The sequence below is a fragment of a genome, unplaced genomic scaffold (genome assembly GCF_019419815.1).
Source record: "Pyrus x bretschneideri cultivar Hongxiangsu unplaced genomic scaffold, Pyrus_bretschneideri_v1 Contig4, whole genome shotgun sequence".
Classification (NCBI taxonomy): domain Eukaryota; kingdom Viridiplantae; phylum Streptophyta; class Magnoliopsida; order Rosales; family Rosaceae; genus Pyrus; species Pyrus x bretschneideri.
The window spans coordinates 8,428,296-8,455,370 of record NW_025999723.1 but is presented as its reverse complement, the minus strand read 5'-3'; the positions used below and the strand labels follow the sequence as shown (position 1 = coordinate 8,455,370).

Genomic DNA, 27,075 nt, shown 5'->3' with positions numbered 1-27,075 from the left:
CCAGCGAGGTTGACCCCTGTCAACCTCCGCCGATGAACTAGACAGAACCGAGCTATCAACCAATTTCCTTCGACCTTTACGCTACGTCCCCACAATCTCATCTCCACGAGCAGAACGTTTCCCTAGTAGAGGTAGAGATGCAACCCTCTGGGCCCGTGCACTAGACTGAGTACTGCTCGTACCCCCCACACATCTCCCTCTTCGGTGTCTCTTTTTACGAACTCTCTGATAATTTTCAATGATAGGTATCAGTTGGAACAAATCTGAACCTAACCTTGTGTCCTTAACACTTGATAGTAATGGGCCCCCTCCAATCTGTTCATCACCCACCAACTGTCCCAATGAACCCACCTGATGTATCACCAATAAACCTCATCTAACTCGAGGCCCAACATCAGTTACCCCGTTCCTGATTTGTGCATCAACTTGCTCTCCAAACTCTGAAATTGTTTGGACCTGCCCATGCTTTTCCTGCCCCACTGGTGGTGCATTCAAATTAATTCCAAACAAAGTCAAACCTACGTCTTCCTGTGTTGCTAGGATTTGTTGACATGCCATAACTGCCGAATTCTCTGCCACGTTATCTGCCATCATTTCCTCGAGCTCCAGCTCCGCATTCAAATCAGGCAGATTAATACCACCATTAATAATAATAGCGGCAAACCCAGCCCCGCTATGTTCGCTGAATGCCTGTCCTACTGCAGTCGTTAGGGGTGGTTCGGTATGGGATCCCATACCGAAACCATTGTCCCGATTCCCAAACCGAAATTTTTGGGAATCCCAAATTCAATCCCAATCCCAAACCAAATTTTCGGGAATCCCAATTTTCGGGAATCCCGAAATAATTTCGGGATTTCGGGACAAATTGGGAATCCCGAAATGTTTTTGGGCTTTTGGACTAAAATTTGACATATTATGTTTTTGGGCTAAAATTTGACATATTATAAAGTAATAAATAAAGTAACAAACTCAAAAGCAAAAATAGTAGTTACAAGCCAAGGTTTATAAATAAAGTAACAAACCCAAAATCAAAAAAATTAGTTATGAGCCAAAGTTTCAATAATTAAGTTACAAACCAAAAGCTAAAAAGCAGAGCTTAAAGTCTATAAATATTGTTGGCCTCTTCGGCCCCTTCGTCCCCTTGATCTTGTTGATGCTTGTGGTTGCTTCCTTCTTGTTGGTAATTGTATATATATATATATATATATATATACAGATTAAATCTAAAACAATGAACGGTTGAAATAATTATCTTATAATAAAAAAAATTATATATATATATAATATTTATTTCAATTCGGTATGGGAATACCGAAAAAATGGAGATGGAATACCGAATCCCATACCGAAAATTTTGGTTTGGTTCGGGATTACATACCGAAAATTTCGGGAATTTTGGTTTGGGATTTTTTTGGTTTGGGATCGGGATTTTTTCGGTTTGGTTTGGGATTTTTGGGATTTTTTTCCAGCCCTAGCAGTCGTCACTTGTTCATCCTCCAGCATTCCCTGTACCTCAATTGCAGAACTCTTCGTGCTCTTTCCTTCTTCCACATACAATGGCACTTTCATGGACTAGCCCTGCGATGACTCTAACCCAAACCTTTTACCTCGTGGCCTCCTATAATTATCCCCCAACACATCCTCTTAGAACCATCGTCTATACAGCTTCGAACGATCATCTTCATTCTTCCCTTGGAACTGACACATTGCTCTTCCATATGCCCAATAATCCCACAGATAAAACAAGTTACATGAAGCTTCTCATATCGTTTATCAATCCCCACCTCTGTGCCTTGGAATGAGAGTAACAAACTACGCTGTAATGGCTTTGAAATATCAATTTCAACCCTAATGCGCATAATGCTTCCAAATTGGTCCCCCTTTCGGCTTTGATCAGTCAGGACATGCACTCCAATCTAGTTCCCAATAATTGCCCCATATGACGAGTCATATATGCAAGGGGTAGTCCCTTCACTTGAATCCAGAACTCTTGAAACTTCAACGGGATACTAGCAGGATACGCTAGGCTGTCCGCCTCTGCCATCACCAAGAGGGCACCATCATACAACCATGGCCCTCCCTTCTACACTAACGAATGTTCTCGAATGTTTTCGAATCCAAACGAGAACAACCCATCGTCCATCTCCACTATCATAACCCTAGCCTTTGGGCTCAAAAGATTCACCATCTAATGCTTGAATCTCTCCTTGTTAATCGGCTTGCATGAGAGCACTCTCCCAACCAAAGAAAACCTTATTGGCTCGAAGCAAAACACCCTCCTTATCGTCAATCACAATAACTCTTTGCCCCTCCTCAGTGAGAGCCATTCATCACCATATCCTCCATCCGCCTTTGTACTGCTTGCAAACATGTCCAAAAGAACCCACTAATTTTCTCCCCCATATCTCATGCTAATCTGATAAACATCCACTCAATGACTAGAATCCACCAAAAACTAGACGGCCGACGCCGTAATTATCAACCCCACCGCTCTCCTAGCAAACCCTAGAGAGATGCTAGAGAGGAATTTAGAGACATTTCTTTCGAACACTTTTATGAAGATTTTCTACTGAACCTCACTTTGGCAATTTTCATGTAAAATTGTTGAGGGTATATTCTATTTTATTTTGTGCATCCTAGGTAGCAAAATAGTACAGTTCTCATAAGATTAGGTATGATTAGAGTAATTCATGTGAAACTTAAATTGTTGACGAAACTTGTAGTACAAGATTAGAAACATATCAATAACAACGCGTTTTGCTTTCCTCCCATTATGAAGATAAGTTCTCGGTGGAGGTAACATCTTTACCTCTCGTTGAAAAAAAAACTTGCATATGACGAGATGCATATACGCTCATGAGAAAGATATATATATATATGTAAGAGAATGTAATGGAGACAAGAATAAAATTATATATATACGATTACATGTAAGTCATTTAATTACATATTAGTGCGTTGTAAATTTGAAAGGAGTAGACCATTAGCCGATTAATTTGATAATTCTGAGTGAACAGCCAAGAGAGAAACCATGCATTCTTACTTGGTGTGCAAACAAAAATAATTAACAATGCTAATTAGTATTATATGATTTGATTAAGTCTTTTGTTAACGCAGCCTATTAATTAATATATCCAATTGTGGTAGTCAAAAATGCAATTTTATATAGTTGTGCTCTGCATTAAGTCTTTCTATCCAGTAGGAAGATCTAAGACTTGACTATGATCATCTGCATGTTCATCTATTTTTGCGCGCACACAGTTTTTTTATCATGAATAGTTGATATTTTAAGGAAAATGCATATGGAATTAACATGCTCCATATGAATTAGATTTAAGAGCAAATAATGAAAACCCTTTCGTTTCATCCAATCGAACTTAATATGTCTCAATAGTCGTTTCAATTTTATTTTCGAAGTTTTTTTTTTGTGGTATTGGTGGAAGGAAAGTACACGAGAGAAAATATAAATAAAATAGGGTGGAGGGAAAGTGAGTGATTGGAGGGCATTAGGGAGAAATGGAGCAACATAACACAAAAATGATGTGAGATCAATTTTCTGTAAATTCTTTGTTTCAATGAATCGTTTTGTATGTAAAATTATTCACATCATCATATAATTATTTACAATTTTAATCAATCAAATTGAACATAAAACCTCTAAATAAATAAATAAACTAATAAATTTCGAACCCCAGAAAAAAAAAAAAAAAAAAAAAAAAATCAGCGAGGGGCAAACGAAACAGAGATGTCAATAGGCACGCTCATCTTCTCCGCCCAACTATGCGACTCCAAAAACAGCTTCGATACCAAACCGGCAACCCGACCCATATCGGGCCGCCTATCCGGATCCTCCTCCACACACTCCAACGCCACAAATACCATCTCCTCCGCCACATCCATCGGAAACGAATCCTTTAGCCTCCCATCCACCCACCTCCGCACCCCGCCACATCCCCCACTCAACGCCTCCCTCGCCGACTCGATCAAACTCACCCTCCTATACCCGCCGCTCCCGCCATTTCCGTCCATTATGTACTTCAACGGCTCCGCCCCGGAGATTAACTCCAAGAGCACCACCCCAAAAGCGTAGACGTCGCACTTCTGGGTCACGATTCCGGTGAGCTGAAATTCTGGCGCCATGTACCCGCGCGTGCCCTCCATTTTGTTCGACCTAGCCTGGGTCTCGCCGCAGAGCTCTGCCGTACCGAAGTGGCAGATTTTGGCGCCGAGCACGAGGTGGTCCTGCTCGGAGACGATGATGCTGGAGCTCTTGATGTGGTTGTGGACGAAGGTAGAGTCGAGGCCGGAGCAGTGGTGGATGTAATCGAGGCCGTGGGCGAGGTCGGTGGCGATCTGCATCCTGGAGAGCCACGACGACAGGACGGTATAGCTCGGGTTCTTCGGGTTGCGGAGGCAGTCGGCGAGGTTGGCGCCGGCGACGAATTCGTAGACGAGGTAGACGTAGCTGCCGGAGAGGGAGGCGCCGAGGAGCTTGATGAGGCTGGAGTGGTGGGATTTAGAGATGAGGGAGAGGCGGCGGTGGAGGTCGGGGAGGGAGAGGGGGAGGCGGGACTTGCGCTGGAAGACGACGGCGTCTTCGGAGCGGATGGAGCAGCGCCAGGAGGAGGAGGTGGAGGAGGAGGAGAGGCGGCGGTGTGGGAGGAAGTTGGAGGTGGCGGAGCGGATCTCGGAGAGGTCGTAGATTTGGGGGTTTTGAGGGAGGGAGGATTTAAAGGATTTGAGGGAGGCGACCGAGGAGGAGGAGGAGGAGGTGGAGGATTTGGAGAAGTTGTAGCTGGAGTTGTCGATGGTGGTGCTGCAAATGGCGGAGTAGGGGTCGGGGAATGATGAGGAGGATTCTCGGTGTTTGATGAGGCTCTTGGGCTCAATCACCTGCGTCCTCTTTTTGGTCCAGAACATAGGGACGGCGGTGCAGGGGGCGGCGGAGGCGCGTCGATCATAGCAGAATTGGGGTTGGAAGAAGAAATGGAGTTGTGTATTTTTTGTTTTGGGTTGGGGGGCGGTGGGTGTTTAGAAATATGGGGGAGTACAGTCGTTGCCACGGCGCACAAAAGAACACGGGAGAAAACGAAAGCGATAGAACTGGAAAGAAAGAAACCATGTACTTTGTGTTTTTATCAAAAGCACTTTATAAGCTTTAATTATACACGTGATCAAAATTATTATTAGAGAATTTTAATAAAAAAACTCTCGGTACGGTTTATTTAACTGAAAATCATATTTTTACATTAAAAAGTTAATCCTGAAACTATTTACTTTATCCTTTATTTTGTCCTTATCGCTAAAACTCAAAATTTTCAAACTATTTCCATTAATTTTCCTTTATTATTATTAATCTTAAACATACAATATGATCAATCAAATATATCACTTAACCAACATGTGGTGGTCCGATTGAGAAAAAATTTAGATCCGTATTCTACACGGCATATTCTGTGTTCGATTCTTAATGCTAATGAATTATAAGATGATGATCATGAGATTTAAATGCCTCGATAAATCATTTTGGTTTTCAAAAGAATTCGGTCCTTTTTAAAATAAAATAAAAATATATCAATTATTTAATATTTAGTCACAAAATTTTATGTTAGAACCCAACGAGAACCTTTTGCTTATTCTTTCGCAAAGGCTGAATTATCAAATAGTGTGAATAAAATACTAATACTTTATTTTAATATGGACTAAACCACATAATAAATCAATCATAATAAATTCGTAGGACAAATGTTTGCTCAACTACTTATATTTTTAAGTTGAGTTCAACATAAAAAGAATGATCCGGTCTATCTATTTGTACGCTATTCAAGCAGCCCTTCATATATCATAATATAAGTGGAAAATTGATATATTTTTTCATGTTCCTTCACTTATCCATAACACACAAAACGACTGCTTGAGGGGCCAACGACATGCAGGGCTTATCTGGTGCTGGTCAAATGTCTGCGGAATGACAAACACAACATTTGGGTCAAGAGTCAAGAACATGAAAAGGATAATCAGAACCAAAATACCCTTTTTTCTTTTCATTTCTTTCTAATAATTCTTTAAAGTTATTTTAATTTACTTTTTACGAATAAAAATATCAAAAATAGAAACTAAAAAAACAATAATCAGCACAGCACCGTTGCCAAAATACGACTTAATTTTCTAGTAATTGTGTCTAATTACGGTGTAAATCCGGGATATTTTCATTAAATAATCGTAAAGTAGTTTTGTAGGTTGAGAAAATGAAGGCACTTTCCTATATCTCAGTCGGCACGCAAGGGCAGAAGAAGTTGTGTTCCGCAAGCTATGACGTCTCAATAAGAGCTTTGGATATTTCTAAATCTTAGGTGAAACGCTATGCACATTTGATTAGGACTGGGTTTGGTTCGGTTCAATTTCTTTCGGTTTTTTCTCGGTTCGGTTTTTTTTTTGGTTCAGTTTTGGTTTGGTTTCGGTTTTTTTTTTTTTTTTTTCCTCCCCCTCCAAAAAATGAAAAATTTTGAAATATGAAAAAATTTTAACATCTCCAAGATTCCAACAATCATAAGGGAAGTTACCGGTGATGTTTCCTTCTCTCCAGGGATGGGTTCACGGGGGAAGTTACTAATTAATCTAAAAACATAAAGTCTCATAAAAGTCTCAAAAAATGAAAAATTTTGAAATATGAAATTTTAACATCTCCAACAATCATAACATAAGAATTCCAACTAGAATCAAAGACAATGAAAATAAACATTTGAAGTCCAACTAGAATATAAAGTCTTCCAAAGCCCAAACTTAAAATAAACATCAAAATTTAAGTCTTCAAAAAGTCCTAATTTAAACATCACACAAGTCAAATAAAGTTAATAAACCTTCAAGGTTTCATCACTTCATGTCTTGCACAAATAAAATCTTCCAAGTCCTCAAGCTCAAGCTCAACACTTAGGCGGCCTAGGAGGCAACATAGCACCTTTCTTTGAGCTTCGACTTTCCATTTCTACATACAAATAAAAAAAGAAAGAACATGATGTAAAGCAAGCATGCAACATAGCATCTAATTAAAATAGTCTAACAAAACCAAATGCAATAAGTAAAATTACCTTTCTCAACTTCTTCACAAAACTCAATCTCCTCAATGGTTGGCTTATGATGTAATGCTACACAAATTGACCTAAGCCAATTTTGTGTACATATCAAAGCCTCCACCATTTTTGGACTCAAAGAACTATAATATGGATCAATTATTCGTCCACTTGTGCTAAAGGAGGATTCCGAAGCGATGGTTGATACGGGAATAGCTAAAATATCTTTTGCAACTCATGCCAAATAAGGATACTTAGAAAGCCCATTCATCCCCTTCAAGGATCCAAAAGATACCTATCCAAATCATTGTGCACAATACATGCTCTCTTTGTTTGTCTCATTTCACTTTTCTCATTCAACTTTCTTTCAATCTCTGTTATGCTTGATAAAGGATCTCTACTTGTAGTTGCCGATTGAGAACTACCACCACTACTTGTGCTTTGTTGTGTTTCAAAAGACAACTCTTTATGAATCTTGTAAAGATCAAACAACAAATCTTTCACCACATTGGTTGCACTTTCAACTTTTTACTCGTCCTCGCCATATAGTATCTCATAATAATCAACCACTTTCTCCAATTTATGGCGAGGATCAAGCACAAGTGCAACAAAAACATATTGATTCATATCCTCAATTGAACCCCAATATTTGTCATATTTTTCTTGCATCAACATGGAGATCATAGACAAGAATTCATTATCTTTGTTTTCAAGGAGGAGACTTTTGATCTTAAACAAATCACAAAAAGTAGTATGAATTGTTTAAGTATTAGAACAACACACTTTTAAAGTGACTTCATAGAAAGGTCTCAAAAAGGATGCAAATATTCCCGCCTCACTCCAATCATGAGTAAAAGGTGGCCCTTCCCTTATATTATCATGATTTTCTTTAGTAAAGTAAGGAAGGTAATGACCATCATCTACTTTCAACCTATCAAAAGCCATCTTGAACTTCAAAGCCAATTCCAATATTAAAAATGTGGAATTCCACCTAGTAGAGACATATAAAATCACAAGCCCTTTACTTTCTATTCTCACTTTCTCAACACACCTTTTAAAGCTCTCCAACCTTTGAGGGGAAAATCTTACATACCTAATTGCATTACGAATGCTTTGTATGGCGGTATTCAACATCTTTATCCCATCATTCACCACCAAATTAAGAATATGAGCAACACACCTCATGTACAAATATTTTCCATCGTGCAAAAGTGCATTAGGAATCCCCCACCCACTTATTCGGTGCACCAAATCCTTTAAGCCAGAAGCATTTGTTGAAGTATTGTCAACCGTAATAGTCAACACCTTTTCTATGCTCCACTCCACCAAACACTCCTTCAAAAGTTGAGCATGGATTCTCCTTTATGATTTGGAATGACACAAAAATTCAAAATTTTTTTATGTAACATCCAATCATCATCAATAAAATGAGCGGTGAGAACTATGTAATTTGTTTGTTGAATAGAAGTCCATGTATCTGTTGTTAGACACACCCTAAATGTCTTACAACTGACTTTTCAATTTCTCCTTTTCGGAGTAAAACAAGCCAAGTACATCTTTAGCTATTGTCTTACGACTAGACACTCTCCACAAAGAACACACATGCATGCAAAAATGACGAAAACACTCCCTCGACAAAGGAAAAAGGTAACTCATATATAATTATCATTTCAACGCAAGCCTTAGTAACTTCCACTTGAGAAAAGCCTATAACTTCCAACTTATCTTTTGTGCTGGCAAAGATTAAGATCTTTTGCCTATTGGCAGCAAATATTTCCTTATTAGGGCCGTAGCTCCTACATCTAGCTAAGTGATTTCTTATACTAGTTGTGCCATTTTTATCCGTGTCGGCCATATATGATTTGCTGCAATACTTGCACACTCCTTTAACTCAACCTCCCTCAATTGTCCTATCAAAGTGCTCCCAAATTGTAGATCTTTCATGACTTTTTAGTGAATCCAAGAAAGTGTCATCTTTACTTACTTGATCACTTAAGCAACCTTCTTTTGGAGTTGCATCAGAGGATTGTTTGGATGCATCATGAGTAAGAGGAGTTTGTTGAGTTGCCACCATGGGGAGTTAAGGTGGAGTTGATTCACCAACAATGTCCATCAAAAATAATAGAAAGAATCATTACAATTAATTATTAAATAAACTGAGACATAAGAACCATAGAGAAAGTATAGAGATGACAACTCACTTGCGATGGAGTAGACGTAGATTAGTTTATTTTTTCACGGGAGCTATTTGATGATCTCATTGAGTTTGAGCTTGAGCTCGAGGCCTTTGATGCACTTGACTTCATCTAATTAAGATACAAAACATATAATAAGTAAAGGTAGGATGCACATGGAAAAACTACGGATGCACATAATAAGCAAGGTCCATGACTATAATCCTTCTATATAAAAGCAAGGTCTGACTATAATCCTCAAAAGATACAAAACATATAAGATGGATTAAACTAGTTATTTACACTCTTAGACACAACAAACTTTAATCTTTCTGCTGTTGAGTGACAAATAATTAAAAGTCAAAATCAAACATATTTTGGTTCTCTTTGAAATTTAGTATTACTCAAAATACTAATTCATTTGACATTTGGAAAGTAATTTGCAACTCATAAGTCATAAAGCATTAATCTTAATATGCAACTAATTAATCCTAATCTGCAACTCATAACTTATAAGTCATAAGTCATAAAGCATTAATCCTAATATGCAACTAATTAATTCTCCTCCCCCTTCTGCCGCCCAATTTACCCAATTCAATAACCCTAATTTCCCCAACAACACCCCCCATGTCTCCAATAACCCACATCGACACTCTCCACTCGCTCCACGGAGTCGGAAAGACTCACATTATCCGAGAAAACCCTAGAGTGAAAGTGGCATAACCAAATCCAGCAGCATACCCAAAACAAATTAATCAAACCCTACGTACTCTCACAAATTAATCAAACCTCAACTAATAGTCTAATAGTGTTCAGAAATGAAGTTACCCAACCAAATCCAGCAAACCCAAAACAAATTGCAAAACCATGAAATTGAAAAGCTACATATCAGATTCAACAGAACCAATGAAATTGAAAAAAAAAAATTTGCAAAATGCATCTGGGGGGGGGGGGGTGGGGGTGAGAGACTAACCTTGCAAAAGAGGGAGTTTGTGGGTCAAGACTTAAGACTCGAAACGGCGAGAGGAAGTCGTGTGTCGCGAGTCACCAGTCACGGGGGTGAGAGACTGAGAGTGAGACGGCGATGGCGAGATGTGAGACAGGTCACAGGTCGCTGGGAAGGAAGAAGACGAACTGGAAGAGCAGTGAAGCTAGGAATGAGATGGTCCAAGTGAGAGTACGGACAAAGGGATAAGGGAAAGGGAATGGATCGATATGTTTAGGGTTTTCAACTGAAGAAGGCAGGCGCCATGTTACAAGTTTGACTGAAAGAAGCCATTCAAGGGAAAAAAATATTAATTTATAATTAAAAATATTAATTTATAATTAAATATGAAACGACGTCGTTTTGCCTATACTTCGGTTCAGTTCAGTTCGGTCCGGTTTTTGAACCCCTAGAAACCGAACTGAATTGAATCAGATTCGGTTCGGTTTGGTTTTTTTGGGCTTCGGTTAGGTGTTCGGTTCGGTTTTTTTCGGTTTTCGATTTTTCGAACCCACCCTTATATTTGATGTCAAAAGTTTATTCAATTGAAGTGTTGTTTGCTAACTGGATTTGAAAGCTTTGTAATATGTCAAATTTATTTTTAATTCATTTTAATAGTTTATCCCTTATTCCACTAACATTTCAACTAATAAAAATTTTGTTTCAGCTTTTTTGTAATATTTACAACCATTTAAAGATCTATTTAAATAAATAAAAATTAATATTTAACAATTCGGTTGAAGAAGTACAAAATTTGACATAAGACTTCAAATTGTCACATCATCCATCAATTATAATTTGACATCCCTCTTGAAAATGGTCTATGAGGCCAAACACATGCACCTACCGTACATAGGCTCTAGTATAGATGCGGAAAATAAGGAAAAGAAAAAGGGAAGAGAGGTGTAAAAAGAAGGGTAAATTACATTTTACCCTCTCAAGTTCCGGTGCAATTACAACCTCATATAATATCTTTAAAATATTTCAACCTCATACATTTAGTATTATTTTTTTTAATTTCATACAACCGTTAAAAAATATGTTAAGCTAACCGTTAAATGATGATGTGGCAAATTTAGGGTCCCCATTTGTGCTAACGTGGCTACCACTTTGTGCCACATGGCTAAACACTTAATAAAAAATTTAAAATATTAAAATAATTAATTAAAGAAAAGTAATATATATATATATATATATAAGCCCAAAAATCCCCTTCGTCTTCCCCACCCCCTTCTCCCATCCCCCATCACCCACCCCTTATCCCATTCCCCTACCTGAGCTACCCCTCCATCTACACCTTCATCTTCCCTACCCGAGCCACCCCTCCATCACCTTCACGATTCCAACCCGTTCCCCCATCACTTATGCACCTTTCTCTAATCACAGGCTGATCCATATCCACCCCCTTAACCCTCCAATCTTTAGGCCTATATGCACCTCCAACTTAAATCCATGTCCCAAAATCTAAGTAGCACCGTCTTTGAAACCTAGAGAAGACAGAGGGCATAATCTGCAGAATGATGGTGAATCGAGCTTGGACGACTTGGTTACAGAACTTGATCTGGAACTTGGTACCCAAATGCAACCACAACCTAGTGTGGAACGTCTTGCACGGCATTCAGAACTAGAAGCACGCCCTCCAATTCTTCAGGTGGGTCGAGTGGTCCGGGTTGTTCAAGCACGAAGGGGATTTTTTGGGGTGGGCTTAGGTGGGGAGAAAGGGATGGGGTAGATGGAGAGGTGGCTTGGGTAAGGGAATTTGAAATTTTGGGTTAGATGGAGGTGTAGAATTAATGGGGTCAGGGGTGGGTGATGGAGGATGGGGGATTGGAGAAGGGGGTGATGAAGACTGTTAGGGGGTTACGGGAGTTAGCATAGTTAAGGGTTCTTAAGGACAATTCATTATGGTTTTAGCTGTTATGTTGTTATTAGCATTTATCAGGATATAATTGTTTTTCCGTTTCATTGTAACACTAGGAAGGTATCTCATAGTCTGTGTATAAATATAGAGTGTAATACCTCAAATAATATAATTTTGAATATACAGTTTCTACATGGTATCAAGAGCCTGAAGTTTTTTTTTTTTTTTGAAATGGCTTCAGGTAGTGCGTCTTCTTCAGCCTTCTCCCCTATCTCTAATCCTAATATCTCTCATCTTGTCTCTGTCAAACTTTCTGATACCAATTATCTTGTGTGGGAAAGCCAAGTCAAACCTTTCTTGCTAGGCCAGAATCTTTGGCGCTTTGTTGATGGATCTTATCCCTGTCCTCCCTCTACTTTGTCCCCTTCTTCAAGCGATGACAAAACTACTCCTTCTCCATCACCCAATCCTGAATACACATCTTGGTTCCAAACCGATCAAAGCCTTATTAGTATTCTTCGTGCCACACTATCTGAAACTGTTCTTCCTCAAGTCATTGGGTTCTCCACCTCGAAAGATATATGGGATTGTCTCCAGCAAAATTTCTCGCAGCAATCATTAGCCAATGCTGCCCAACTAAAATTTCGTCTCTTCTCTCTCACCAAAGGCTCCAAAACTATTTCTGACTACCTTGCTCAGGCCAAAAGTTTGGCTGATGAACTCACTGTTATCCAAGAGCCTGTGTCCAATTCTGACTTGGTTACTTATGTACTCCGTGGTCTGGGCCCTGATTACCAGATGCTTGTGACGGCTCTTCTGAACTTTCCACCACTTCCACCTTTTTCGGACCTCCGCACCAAACTGCTTGCTTTTGAGGGGCAACAAGCTTTTGCCGCCCACCTCACTCCTACAAATTCCCATGCTGTCATGCTAGCAACACGTCCACCACGTGGCCCGCGCCATTTCCGTGCTCGTGATCCCTCTGCCCAAAGGCCACCCATCCGTCCCTTTAATGGGCCTGCACAAAACTTCTACCGTCCACAGCGACTTGCCTTCAATGCTCCAAGACTTCTGGGTCCTCCACCACCTCGTCCGCCGGTCCAATGTTGGCATTGCCATCAATTTGGACATGTTCAAGCCAAGTGCCCTCACTCTCGTCCCTTTGCTGGCATGCATGTTACTTCCTCTTCCGATCCTAACTGGTATTGGGACTCCGGTGCTACCAATCACATGACACATGATGCTAAGTTGTTTCCCCCCGGTGCCTCCTATACACCAACTGACAATGTTGTTATTGGTAATGGTGACACCCTCCCCATCACTCAGTCTGGTAATGTTTTGTTTTCTTCTGGCACTTATGTTTTTCGACTCTCTGATGTTCTTCGTGTTCCCTCTCTTCATAAACATCTTTTATCAGTGGCTCAGTTCACAAATGATATGCATGTAAGTATTACTTTCTTTCCTTGAGGTTATCACATTCGTGACTTACAAACTGGCGTTCTTCTATTTCAGGGCCTATGTAAAGATGGTCTTTATCCCATCTTTCCTACACTCTTGACTGGGCCCAAGACCGCTCTCTCTTCTGTTGCCGTGTCTTCGTCTCTTTGGCATCGTCGTCTTGGTCATCCTTCCAACAGAGTGCTTGATTCACTAGTTTCTAAGTCATTGTTAGGTTCTCCTTCTCGTTTATTGCATTCAAATTGTAGCCATTGTGCCTTATCTAAATCAATAAAACTTTCCTTTTCACCTCATGAACATCGTTCCCTTGCACCATTTGATTTAATACATTCTGATGTGTGGATGTCTCATGTTCTTTCCGTCTCTGGTTATCGATATTATGTCTTGTTTACTGATGATTCCACTCGCTATTCGTGGATTTTTCCCATGCGTTTGAAGTCCGAAGTCTTCGATCATTTTTCTGCTTTTGTTATTTATGTCCAAAATCAATTCTCTTTGTCTATTAAACAGTTCCAGAGTGATGGGGGTAAGGAATATGACAACTTGCAGTTTAAACATTTTTGTGCTACTAATGGAATTGTGCATCGTTTTTCTTGTCCTCATACACCTCAGCAAAATGGATTGGCTGAGCGTAAACATTGCCATATTGCTGATATGGGTCGTACTCTTTTACATACTGCTCACATGCCTCACACCTTATGGGCTGAATCTTTTTGTACGGCAGTTTATTTAATTAATCACCTTCCTACACCTGTTCTTCATGGAATCTCACCTTATCAATCCTTATTTGGTCATTCCCCAGATTATAAAATGTTTCGCATATTTGGGTGCTTGTGTTATCCCTATCTTGGAGATTATGTGTCTAACAAATTACAACCTCGTTCTCTCCAGTGTGTTTTTGTTGGTTACAGTGATAAACATCGTGGGTATCGGTGCTTCCATCCCCCTACTGGACGCCTTTATATTTCACGGCATGTCAAATTTCATGAAGATCAGTTTTATTATGCTGCTGCCCCTTTATCTGTTTCCTCTCCACCGCTTGCCGTCGTTTCCGTAGGCTTGTTGCCTAATCAAGCCTCTCCCCCATTTGTCCCACCACATGTCTCTCGGCCCGTGCCACAACAGCAAGCACCGCCAGCACCTGAAACAAGCACCGACAGCACCATGCCACTGCAGCAAGCCCCGACAGCACACGTGCCACTCGATGCCTCCAGCTGTCCTCCTACTGAACCATATGCAGCAGACCCGCCTGCAGTCAACCTGCCCGCATCTACAGCTATCCCGTCTGTCCCACCTCTCCCTGATCCCTCCCTATCAATCAATCAATACGGTTGGTTGCAAATGGGTTTTCAAAATTAAGCGGCGATCTGATGGCACACTTGAACGGTACAAGGCACGTCTCGTTGCCAAAGGGTTCCATCAACAGTCTGGCGTTGATTATTTTGATACTTTCAGCCCTGTCGTCAAGCCTACAACGATTCGCACCGTTCTTTGTTTGGCTGTTTCTTTTCAATGGTCCATTCGACAGCTTGATGTCAAAAATGCCTTCTTGCACGGCTCTCTTTCTGAAGAAGTTTACATGCGACAACCCCCGGGATTTGTTGATCCAGATCGTCCTCATCATGTGTGCAAACTTCATAAGGCCATCTACGGTCTCAAGCAGGCTCCACGGGCATGGTTTCAACGTTTTAGTTCTTTCCTTGTACAGTTTGGCTTTTGTCAAAGTCGGGCTGACACCTCCATGTTTGTTTATCAAGACAATTCTCGTGTTTTGATTTTATTATTGTATGTGGATGATATTATTCTCACCGGTAGTGATTCTTCTCATATTCAGACATTTATTAGCACCTTGGGAGCGGAATTTGACATCAAAGATTTGGGGCGTTTGCATTATTTTCTTGGGGTGGAGGTTCATTATCACACGGATTCAGTTCATCTTACTCAAAACAAATATACAGTTGATCTTCTCAAACGCATCAATCTCTTGGACTGTAAACCTGTTTCCACACCCATGGCTTCGAAAGGTACACTTTCTCATACTGATGGTACTAAACTTGCCGATCCTACACTTTATCGCCACATTGTTGGTGCCCTCCAATACCTTACCATGACCCGCCCCGACATCTCATATGCGGTTCAACATGTTGCTCAGTTTATGGGATCTCCCAGTGATGTTAATTTTGAATCTGTTAAGAGGATATTACGTTACCTTAAAGGCACTCTTGGTTTTGGTCTTCCTATTCGTAGTTCTCCTGACTGTTCTTTCCTAATTGCCTATTCCGATGCGGATTGGGTAGGATGCCCTGATACACGGCGGTCCACCTCCGGTTACTGTATATTTTTGGGACCCAATCTCATCTCATGGAGTGCCAAGAAACAGCCAACGGTTTCTCGTTCCAGTGCCGAAGCTGAATATCGAGCCCTTGCCTATGCATGCGCTGATACTATATGGATTCAAAATCTTTTAACTGAACTTTGTTGTCCGCTCACTCGTCCCGTGTTACTCAATTGTGACAACTTGTCTACCACGTACTTAGCTGCTAATCCCGTGTTTCATGCTCGCACCAAACACATTGGGATTGATTATCATTTTGTCCGTGAACGAGTCGCTTCTGGCAGTCACAAGGTTCAATTTATCCCGTCCACGTTTCAGCTTGCCGATGTCTTCACCAAAGGATTACCAGTTGACCGGTTTTCACGTCTTATTTCCAAACTTGTCACCTCTCCGGAGTCAAGTTTGCGGGGGAGTGTTAGGGGGTTACGGGAGTTAGCATAGTTAAGGGTCCTTAAGGACAATTCATTATTGTTTTAGCTGTTATGTTGTTATTAGCATTTATCAGGATATAATTGTTTTTCCGTTTCATTGTAACACTAGGAAGGTATCTCATAGTCTGTGTATAAATATAGAGTGTAATACCTCAAATAATATAATTTTGAATATACAGTTTCTACAAAGACAAAGGGGATTTTGGGTTTTTTATTTTCTTTTTATTTTTATTATTATTTTTTTACTTTGCTTTAGTTAATTATTTTAATATTTTAAAATTTTTATTAAGTGTTTAGCCATGTGGCACAAATATGACAGCCATGTCAGCGCAAATGGGGACTCTATATTTGCCATGTCATCACTTAATGGTTAACTTAACAGATTTTTAACGGTTGTATGAAATTGAAATGAAAAAAAAAATACTAAATGTATGAGATTGAAATGTTTTAAAGATGTTGTATGAGGTTGTAATTGCACCGAAACCTAAGGGGGCAAAATTTAATTTACCCTAAAAAGAATTCTAAGGAAGTTTCCAATATCTAATAATGGGAAAATGATCCTTGTCGGATTCTTTTCCTAGGAATCCTAGGGATCCTGTGATCGTGACTGTGCATCGTACATCGTGCGGTCAGAAATCATTTCAAAATTTAAAATTAAATATAAATAGTACATAACAAAAACTGACTGCATGATGTACAATGAACGGTCATGATCACATGATCCCTAGGATCCCTAGGATTTATGAACTACAAGACCAAATTATAGAAAATGGCATAAAATGGAGTATTTCATGACGTAATGAATTACAGATATATGTAATGCAGTTTAAATATACAACAATTACTTCCATGAAACTCGATGTCTCAGACTATTTATGGTAGCTTTTGAAAAGAAAAATCAACGTCTGAGATGGAAGGCCATTTTGTAAGGAGTATTCACCACATTTTTGGCCGGCTATTTGGCTCGGGGTGCAGTAGCCATAAACAAAACGAAGCCTCTTTAGGCCATTTCAGCGGCAATTGAGGAGGAAGAACTCGATGTCTCAGACTAGACATTGTTCTGCTCTTTTCTTCTCTTGAGTTGAGTGGACAGAATAACTGGTCACAAGCACCACCGCGTTAGTCCACGAAAACAAAAACAAAAGAACTCTGAACAAAATCAACTTTTACCATTACATAAAATGATAACTGAATGCTGAAGATCTTATTTAACTTATACTACAGATAAACAATTGAAAGCTTTTATTTACGAACCTCAAAAAGAAGAACCCCTAACCGATAAATGTCTGAAGCACATGAACTCGATCCAGCAGAAACCTCTTCGGGACTAGTATACCAACTGGTCTCCATAAGCAATATTTGTTTCATTGGAAACGGTTGTCTCTTATCTTCTAGTTCAACATTTCGGTCTCTGATTCTATTTTCACTCTCTTGTACCAACGATTCGCGTGCTGCATGGATTGAACTCGACTGCATGCAACTCGTTTCCGACAAGGCATTTGGAGTTGTCATAGACTGAAAATTTTCTCTTCCTAAGTTCCTTCGTTGCTGATGCAGATTACGATGCAAGAGAGAGGGAAAATCCTTAATTTCTTCAGTTGGGCTGTTTAACTCATCCTCGGGAGAATCAGTGCCAGAATCCGAACAAGATGCATACTCGATAAAGGAGATGTGGTTGAAAGATGACATGACGAAACTTGAAGGTCGCACATTATGAACAACAATCCCTTGCGAATGTGCTACACTAATAATTTCCACTATTTGCCTAAATACATGCAAGCATTCAAATACATCAACAAATCGATCCGGTTTATCCAACCGCTGTCTCAAGCTATGACCGTTCATCAGCTATGGCTGCACAAATTTCCGGTTTAATTAAAAAGTTTGATAACTTAATGACTATCAAATCTGTGAAATCTTTTGGTGTTGTTTGTGAAATTTGTGTAGGTATACATTCAAGTATCGAGTGTCCCATAATCAATTCTTTTCTAGAGTTTATTCAAGAAAGACAATCAAGTGAACAACTTCAACCACCAACAGTTTGATTCATTCTCAAATAAATATAATCCTGGTTGGCGTCATCATCCAAATTTTGGTTGGAAGAACAATTAGCAGAATCAAGTAAACCTACCTTTACTGTTCCAGAACAATGAAGCCAAAAAGAGTCCAATGAAAGATATGATGGCTCAATGTGCTCAAACTACCAACATTCTCGATCAAAACACGAATATATTCATGTAAGCAACTCAAACTTTTCTACAAAATCAGCAAGCATCCATACGCAAGCTAGAGGATCAGGTTGGTCAGATTGCCAATGCCATGGTTGAGAGAGAGAATGACAAGTTTCCAAGTCAAACTAAGATCAATCACAAGAATCAAGAGCAAGTCAAGGCCATCACACTCCGGAGTGGAAAGTTGTAGAACAAAGGATGAAGGAAAAGTGGACCCGGTTGAAAAGTTGGTAAATGGCATCACTGAACTGTAAGAGGAAGAGCAAGTACATGAGAAAAAAATTTCTCCACCTATTCCATATCCTCAACGGTTACAAAAGGCTAAGACAGATCAACACTTTTCTGATATTTTTCAAAAAAGTTCACATTAACATTCCTTTGCTTGATGCAAATGCAATGAAACAAATTTCAAGTTATACAAAATTTTTGAAAGACATATGCACCAAGAAGAGGAGGTTCATTGAGCATGAGACGGTGATGGTATCCAAAGAATGTAGTACGGTGCTACAAAAGAAATTGCCACCTAAGTTGAAAGATCCAAGGAGTTTTAGTATTCCTTGCACAATTAGAAATACTCATTTTGATAATTATTTATGTGATTTGGGTGAAAGTATTAATCTAATGTCATTCTCTATCTTTAAACAATTAGGTTTGGGAGAGATAAAACCAACATTAGTTTGTTTATGGATCGATCTGTCACATACCCACGAGGAATTTTTGAAGATGTATTGGTGCGGGTTGACAAGTTAATTCTCCTTGCAAATTTTGTCGTGAAATCCCAGTCATCCTAAGTAGGCCATTCTTGGCCACTGTGGATATTGTAATTGAAGTTCGAAAGGGCCTAGTTACAGTGAGAATACAAGGAAAGCATGTGGTGTTTAAAGTTTTTAAAGCTATTAAATGCTCAAGTGATGTAGAATGTTTTACAGTCGATGTTCACAACAAGAAGGTGAATGGGGATGTCAATTTCAACGCCACCAATTCTTCACCTCTTATCACTGATCCTGCTTAACCCATTCGTAGTTCGGCTAAAGACTATAAATTTAGCGCTTGTTGGGAGGCAACCTAATATTTCTATGTTCCTTTTAGTTTCTTGTTTTTTTTTTTTTTCTTTCTTGAATTTCTTGCATGTTATGCTGTATTATTTTATTTTCTATTGTAGGAGAACTGGATGTTGTCCACTCTTGGAGCTTATTGTAGAATCAAGTTTGTGGGTTACTTCTTGTTGGGGAACACAATGACCACCATGTGGTGCATAAACCAAGGAAGTTTCTTTGTCCAAATGTTTTTCCTCGTTCATTTTATTTTATTTCTTTATTTCATATGTTAAAAGACATTAGGGACAATGTCAATTTTAAGTTGGGGGTGAGGTTTAAAAACAAAGAAAAAATTGAAAATTTTCAAACCTTTTAACAAGATTTGAATTGCGTTGTCTTTATGTTGCTTTGTCAATTTTGAGTCCTTTCATTTTATTACTTTAGTTTGTCTTGTTCTTACTACTTAAAAAACAATAAAAATTAGAAAATTTAAAAAGAAAAAAAATTAGAAATTGACATAAAATTCAAAACATTTTCTTGTTTTTTTATTATTGTTTTGAATTTGTTTTTTGACACACTCCGACCCGAAATGTTCACATGGACTACGAATCGAGTTATGCTAGCCGACACCAGGAGGTGACGAAGCCATAAAGTGTAGTAATGAGGAAAATGTAAATAAATTTAAACCTAAAGTGCCTAAATATAAGAGTGCACTTGTGAGCGAGAATGAACCCATTTCACACGTGATATCAGAGCATAAGTAAAGTACAGTAAAGTAGGATGAGAATTATACCACCGAAGGCAACCACCTATACCAAGATTTGCCAAGAATCCTCGTTGACATGAAAGCTCAGCACTAAAACCTGGAGGGGCGAAATATAAGGGTGAGTGAGCCTAAAAATAAAGTTTTATAAAAACCTTTTTGAAAACATTATAACCCCTCGCTGTAAAACAAGTATAGTTTCCAAAATATACATATGACGTATAGTATGAAAATACTTATCATAGCCTGCAATATCTCAAGAATTCAATGCGTCACAAAATTTGTAATAAGCACCTAACGTCCAATAATCACATAATCTCGTATAAATAAACATATCATATCAAGTGCTTATCGACATATGCTAACACATGAGTTCATGCAGAGGTAATCTGAAATGAACTTGATTGGGTGTAATAATGATTTACGATCTAGTACTACAATCACGTGAAGACTGGCGCTATGCGCATTTCTTACGACTCCTAATTGCTATAACATTATAGGACAGGACTAGCACCTACAATGGATCCAAAGTGAGCGTACGGTGTGATGTGAACATATATGTGAAAGACTGGCCTTGGCCCGGGCAAATACTAACACCGGTGCAGCAACAATGAGCAAATAACGTAAATAAAATCATGCAGTGGTAAGTTGATAATTCATATTGCCATAATACTATTCATGGCCATAAATATAATTAAGGCATCAATAATAATACGCATACTTGTACATCCCGTAGGACATAGCATAATTTCATAATTTCTATCGACATGCTAAATCTTATAAACGTTAAGCTAATCTAGGCGTATCGTAGAAAATTCTTTATGAAATATATAAATGGAAACTAACAAATATATACACACACACACACTACATAAAAGAAAAGACCCACTCACAGTTACTTGTGATGTCACATCCGTTCAAGTTAGGAAGCCGGAATCTCCAATGGTAATTTCACCTAAGCATAATATTGGGACCCATTAATAAAACTCAACTAAAACGATTAAAATTGGGAAAATGGAGTGCGGATTTGGAATTAGAGTGTCGAGATACACTAAGAAGGGTCATGGGTAAATATTGTAAAAAGTCAATCGATCCACCCTGGCAGTCAACTACGTTAAAACTTTGAAATTTCACTAAATGGATGTCAAAAATGGACTCGAGGTGTCAAAATTAGCCTAGGAGGGTTTTCGAGAAAACTTTCAAAAAAGTCAATGCAAGGAATAGTCTAAGGAATATTCTAGAGAATATTCTAAAACATTCTAGGAATCCATTTAGGAACTGAGCTAGGTTGGATCCTCGGTTCGGATTCAAATCCGGGTTTATTGGATTTTTTTTTTTTAACCGTGTTGGGTCGACCCATTGTCTCGCATGTTGAACCCGTCGGACAAACGAAGAATAACATCGGTAGTTTGGCCTAGAAACTTCCCAAGCTCTGCTTAGCTTCGAATCTGAACCAAAATTCTCCATTTAAAAGCCAAATTAAAGCTAGGAAGGCAAAAGATGCAAAATATACCTAAAAGGGACTAAGTTGTGGCCAGAGTTGGCCGAAAAATGGCTTAAAGCTGCCGGATCTCCACTAGAAAACTAGGAAACTTCCCCTACGTTGTTTCTTGCGTCCAAACATCACCAAAATCCCCCAAAGTGACCCTAATTATACTACAAAACATGATCTACGAAGAACTTGGGGTTTTCGAGGTTCTCTTTTGTCAGAAAAATGAAGTTTCACAAGAGAAGGCGATGAACAGTGGCCAAAGCCACTGTGCAGCCACATCTCGAACCAAGGTGCACTGAACTGACTGGATAACGGTGATGGTAATCTCCCTTCGAGGCTAGTGGTCTAATTTCGATGGTTTTGATAGAAGACGACAATGCTCCGTCGTGGTAATGTCTGCATAGCTGCAGAGATTAGGAGAACGGGCGGGAAAGAGAGGTGAAAGATGATGGAGAGGAAATCATGGCAATCGGTGATGATTCATGACTAGCCTAGGTTCGTGGTGGTGGTGCTCGCCGGAATGGCTAGGGTAGTATGGTGCAGTTTCTCTGCACTTACAAAGAGAGAAAAACGAAACGGAGTTGATAGACGAGAGAGAGTGAAATGAGGGAGAGATGAGGTGGCAGCAAATGAGTTGAGAGTTGAAAAAAAGGGGATTTCTGGGAATTGGGAGACACATGAGAGAAGGAAAGAGTGGGGTGTGGGCCCCACATGGCTCACAAAACAAGCCACAAAATATCTTTAAAAAGGAAATTACCAAATTGCCCTTCAAGTTCATAAGTCCATAAAATCTCTATCGTAACTTCAAATTCGATTCCACTTGTGCCCACGCATTCGTATCATTGAGTACTACACAAATACGCTTAAAGAATAAGTCATACGTCTCTCTAAACAATGATCAACAGAAGTCAAAATTCTTACCTCTAGGGGCATTTTTGTTTAGTCACTCTTTTAAAATTAATAAAATCGTAAAATTAGGGACGGGTTGTCACATTTTTTGTTAGTTTCCTGACCCAATGATGTGATTGGTTGAATTCGAAACATGGTGATTGAGAAATTAGTAAGCATGTTTAGGTGAATTTCCTTCTCTTGTTAGTTTTGTACATGTTCAATCATCCTTGAAACAAGAATGCACATAGCCTTATTGATTTGAAACTAAAGCATGATTTAATGTTTCATATGTGAATATAGTGACCAAATGGAAAAATTGTGAGCTTTTGAGCCTAATATGATTGAACTATCATGCATCAATCACATTTATTCTTGTGCATATGATCTCATTCTTACATGTATCTCTAGAACTTGATTTGTACCTTTTGATTCATTCATCAATTCATGCAATAACTTGGAAAGGATAAAGGCCATTTTTGAATCGTTTGAGCCTTTCATGCCTACCTTATATGCTCCTTTTATCATTAGTAGCACTTTGAGCCTTAAATTAAGCCTTTTCTTTGCTAGCCATATCTCCCTACCATGCTCCAATATTGGAGTTGAGCCCTTATGCATATACCTATATTTTATTATTTTGAGAAAGTATTATAGAGGTTAGGCTATTGGGTTTAATTTATATAGAAAAATGGATGGAGAGTGTGTACTACATTGAAATGTGAAAACGAGGGGCGTTGTAGCTTTATATATTCGAGCATGATAAAAAGAGAGAAATGATTAAAAATCTACAGGAAGCTCGTTATTTTGTGCGGGTAGTATGGCTTTCGTTCATTTATGTAAATATTGAAAAAAAAAATTGGAGAGTGCTAATATTTGAAATGTGTTATGTACAAGCATACTTCTATTCTTAATGTTCATTGTTATTATACGTAAAAAGCTTGAGTGTGCAATTGCATAAGTTGGAGGGATAGCTTGTGATGCAAAATTCATATTTCCAGTTGAAATTGTGAGGGGATGTTATTGTCCTTGGTTTGCTCTAATGTACACTTTCTCAAAAAAGTTGAATTGCATATCGTTTCTTTATAGCTTATCACCTTTAGCCCCATTACAACCTGGCAAAAGACTTTTTTATCCAAGAAATTTCTTGAAATTGATACCAAGCTAGGTTGATAAGCAAGTATATGGCTGCATGTTTAATTAATGAGATCATTTAAGTGAAACATATTAACCCAGAAATATGTGTGAATGAGTGTATGTCCAGTGAGAAGGTCATTTGTTTGCATATGATGATTTTGATAAGCTTGGAATTGCATTGGCAAGGCTATATTATACACACTGCACCTCAAGGATGATAGAAAGGTTTTGGCTAACACATGGAATATGGTTGATTCAGTTGCTTTGTGCTTATGAAAATTCTTGATTATTATGAAATCTTAATTGAGATTCTTTGAGGTCATAGGGGGAAGCTAGCGTTTTCCATGCCTTTTTTTTATTTTTTTATTTTTTATGTTTTTCTTTCTTTTACTCGAGGACTAGGAAAACGTAAGTTTGGGGGTATTTATTGAGAACCTATTGTACTATTTATTTTACCCCGAAAGCTACATTTTCTTACGATATATTTGATTTTAACGAAAGGAACTACATGATTTTGTGTTCTCAAGCTAGATTAATGTGATGGAAATTATATTGGATCTCATTACTTTTAAATTGAGTTAAATGAGTCAAATTTCTCAATATTTTGCCTAAATAAACTGAGTGTGTGTGCTTTTGGCATATTTAAGATCACATGTTTTTCTTTCTTTTTGGGTTTCAAATACATTATGCTATTTAAATGTTATGCAGGGTGCATGGCCACTTCAAGAAGAATACGGCCTTTATCCTTTTATTGCACAGAAAAGAAAAATGAAAGCTTTGCCTTCTCTTCTATTCTCATGAGCAAGCCGACAGACACAATTGCAGCAGAATATGATCACTTACAGATTTTCTAGAAGTTAGACGGCGAGATGCAAGGATGCTATGACTGCAGCAAGTAAACTCAAGATAATAAGTTTGTGTTAAGCTTTCGTCGCTTTTTTTTTTTACAAGCAATGATAGATTGGTATTTCATTCAGCATCTCAAACAGTACATGGGTGCCTAAGCTTCGTCGGTTACACAGAAGGAAATGAAGGAAGACAAGAAGAAAAAGGAGTTTTGCTAGGCACTAATTTATCAATTATTAGGCTCTTGGAGAATAAAAGAGAAGACAAGAGAAGGGTTGGAGGTGGATCATTCAAGAAAGAAAAGGAACGGCTTGGTGTTTTGTTTTGGCATTAATTTTGCAATATGGGGCTGATCATTATGGAGCATTAAGGAAACAGAAGAATAGAGAATTTGAACCACATTATTACTAGTTCATTGTGAGGTTAAACCCATCTATTTTCTTTCGTGTAAACAATATCGTTTGTTAAACTGCGAAACATTTTTGCTAACTATTCTAAACCTTAGTGTATGGTCACATACATCTAATCATTTTTCATGTGCCATTTCACTTAACATTTGTTAATTTTTTTTGGGTAAATTACATAAAACTACCTCAACTATTGGGTCAGTCACAATTTCATGCCTTATCTTTAAAAAGTTTCAATGTCATACCTTATCTTACAATTTTTTACAATTTCATACCTTCCGTCAGTTTGTATATCAATTCTTCCGTCAAATAGTGATGTGGCCTAAAAAATTTAATAAAACTTTAAAATTTGAATTAAAGATTAAAAATTAAAAAACAATAAAATCATTTAATATTATTTCTTTTTCCATGGGGGACCCACCCCCCTAAACGACCTGTATCTCCTTCCTTCCCCACTTCTCTTTCTCGCCATGCCCATAACCCCCCCCCCCAACCCACCTAGGTTTTTTCATCCGCCATCCCTTTTCCTCCCATATTCTCTCTCCCTTTCTCCCTTTCATGCTGCAACAGTAGCCTCGTCAGCCCTGAATCCAGATCCCATCCCAAACCCAAATCCCACGCGCTCCCGTCTTCCCCCAACCCATGCCCCAAACTAATCAAATAAAATCAAATCCCAAATTTTCTCGGAAAATCCTTCACTGCAAACCTAATAACCCATCAGAAACATTTATTTTCCCTGGAACGAAATAGCCCCCAGAGAAATTTTTTGATTCAGATTAAGGGTTGCTTTCTTCAAATTTTCTTTTCTGGCTTTGGTAGTTCGATGGGTAGGGACTGATTCAAAAGATTGGTGGCGAAGATGATGAGGTGGCGACCATGGCTGCCTCTGACGACAAAGAAGTAGGAGGTAAGGCTGGTGGTGCAGAGGCTAGAAGGCTGGGATCTGGTGAGAGAGGGTGTAGACGGGGCCGGTCCACAAGACAAAGAAAAAAAGGACAAGTGGACGGCGGAGATTAGGTGGAAGGGATCCAAGGGGATGTCAGATGAAAAAACCCAAGTAGGTTAAGGGGTTCTGCGCACGGTGAGAGGGAGAAGTGGGGTAGGAAGGAGATACGAGTGGTTTAGGGGGTCGGTCCCCCATGGAAAAAGAAAAAATATTAAATGATTTTTTTTTTTAATTTTTAATATTTAATTAATTTTTTTGAATATTTTTTGAATTTTTTTAAGCCATGTGACTATTTAACGGAAGAATTGACAATTAAACTGACGGAATGTATGAAATTGTAACAAATCGTAAGATGAGGTATGAAATTGAAACTTTTTAAATACGAGGTATGAAACTGTGACTGCCCAATAGTTGAGGTAGTTTTATGTAATTTACCTTTTTTAAAAATAAAACAAAATTGAAAAAGTAACATTTAGTGTAAAAGTTAACTAGAGTTAGTTGAAATGACACGTGATAAATGATTAGGTGTATGGTGAGCAAAAATTATCTCATCCACCACTTTGATTTTGCTTTTCAAATTAAAATTCTAGAACCCACATTCCTTGAGTAATGGAACCACTTCTATGTGCTACACTTATACAAATGATTTATTTATTTTTTGATAGAACACTTATACAAATTATGGTAGAAATAAAAGTAAGAATGGCATTTTTTTTTCCATTCATTTCTTTTTTTTAATCTGAAATTTAGGAAAGGAAGCCCAAAATTAATTAATTATTTTTTTCTGGCATATTTTTTTTACTTCAACACATGTCCAATTCTCAGAGTCTAAAATCACAACACAAATAGCATTCCTTGGATAACAAGTCACAAAAAAACAACTAAGAACCCAAAAGCAAAAAATTAAACAAACATAACAACAATGCCATTGAGATAACAACAAGAGAAATTTCGAAACTAGATAGGATATAACCAGAATCCAAATGTTACACACACGACTCATGTAATTTCCTCAAC

At 38.5% G+C, this 27,075-nt stretch overlaps 2 protein-coding genes across 2 annotated transcripts; both read right to left on the bottom strand.

Annotated features, from left to right (window-relative positions):
* Positions 1-3,541: 3,541 nt before the first annotated feature.
* On the bottom strand, positions 3,542-5,021 carry LOC103958369 (lysM domain receptor-like kinase 3). Its single transcript, XM_009370616.2, has one exon. It carries the CDS (start codon positions 4,918-4,920, stop codon positions 3,721-3,723), a length of 1,200 nt encoding a protein of 399 aa, XP_009368891.2. The 5' UTR covers positions 4,921-5,021; the 3' UTR covers positions 3,542-3,720.
* A 12,036-nt stretch (positions 5,022-17,057) lies between these two features.
* LOC125468715 (protein SPA1-RELATED 3-like) lies at positions 17,058-18,071 on the bottom strand. The gene is made up of 2 exons (XM_048564966.1): positions 17,569-18,071; positions 17,058-17,412 (listed from the first exon to the last, which is right to left on the bottom strand). The coding sequence occupies exons 1-2, from the start codon at positions 18,001-18,003 to the stop codon at positions 17,251-17,253; spliced, it is 597 nt and encodes a 198-aa protein (XP_048420923.1). The 5' UTR covers positions 18,004-18,071; the 3' UTR covers positions 17,058-17,250.
* Positions 18,072-27,075: the final 9,004 nt, after the last annotated feature.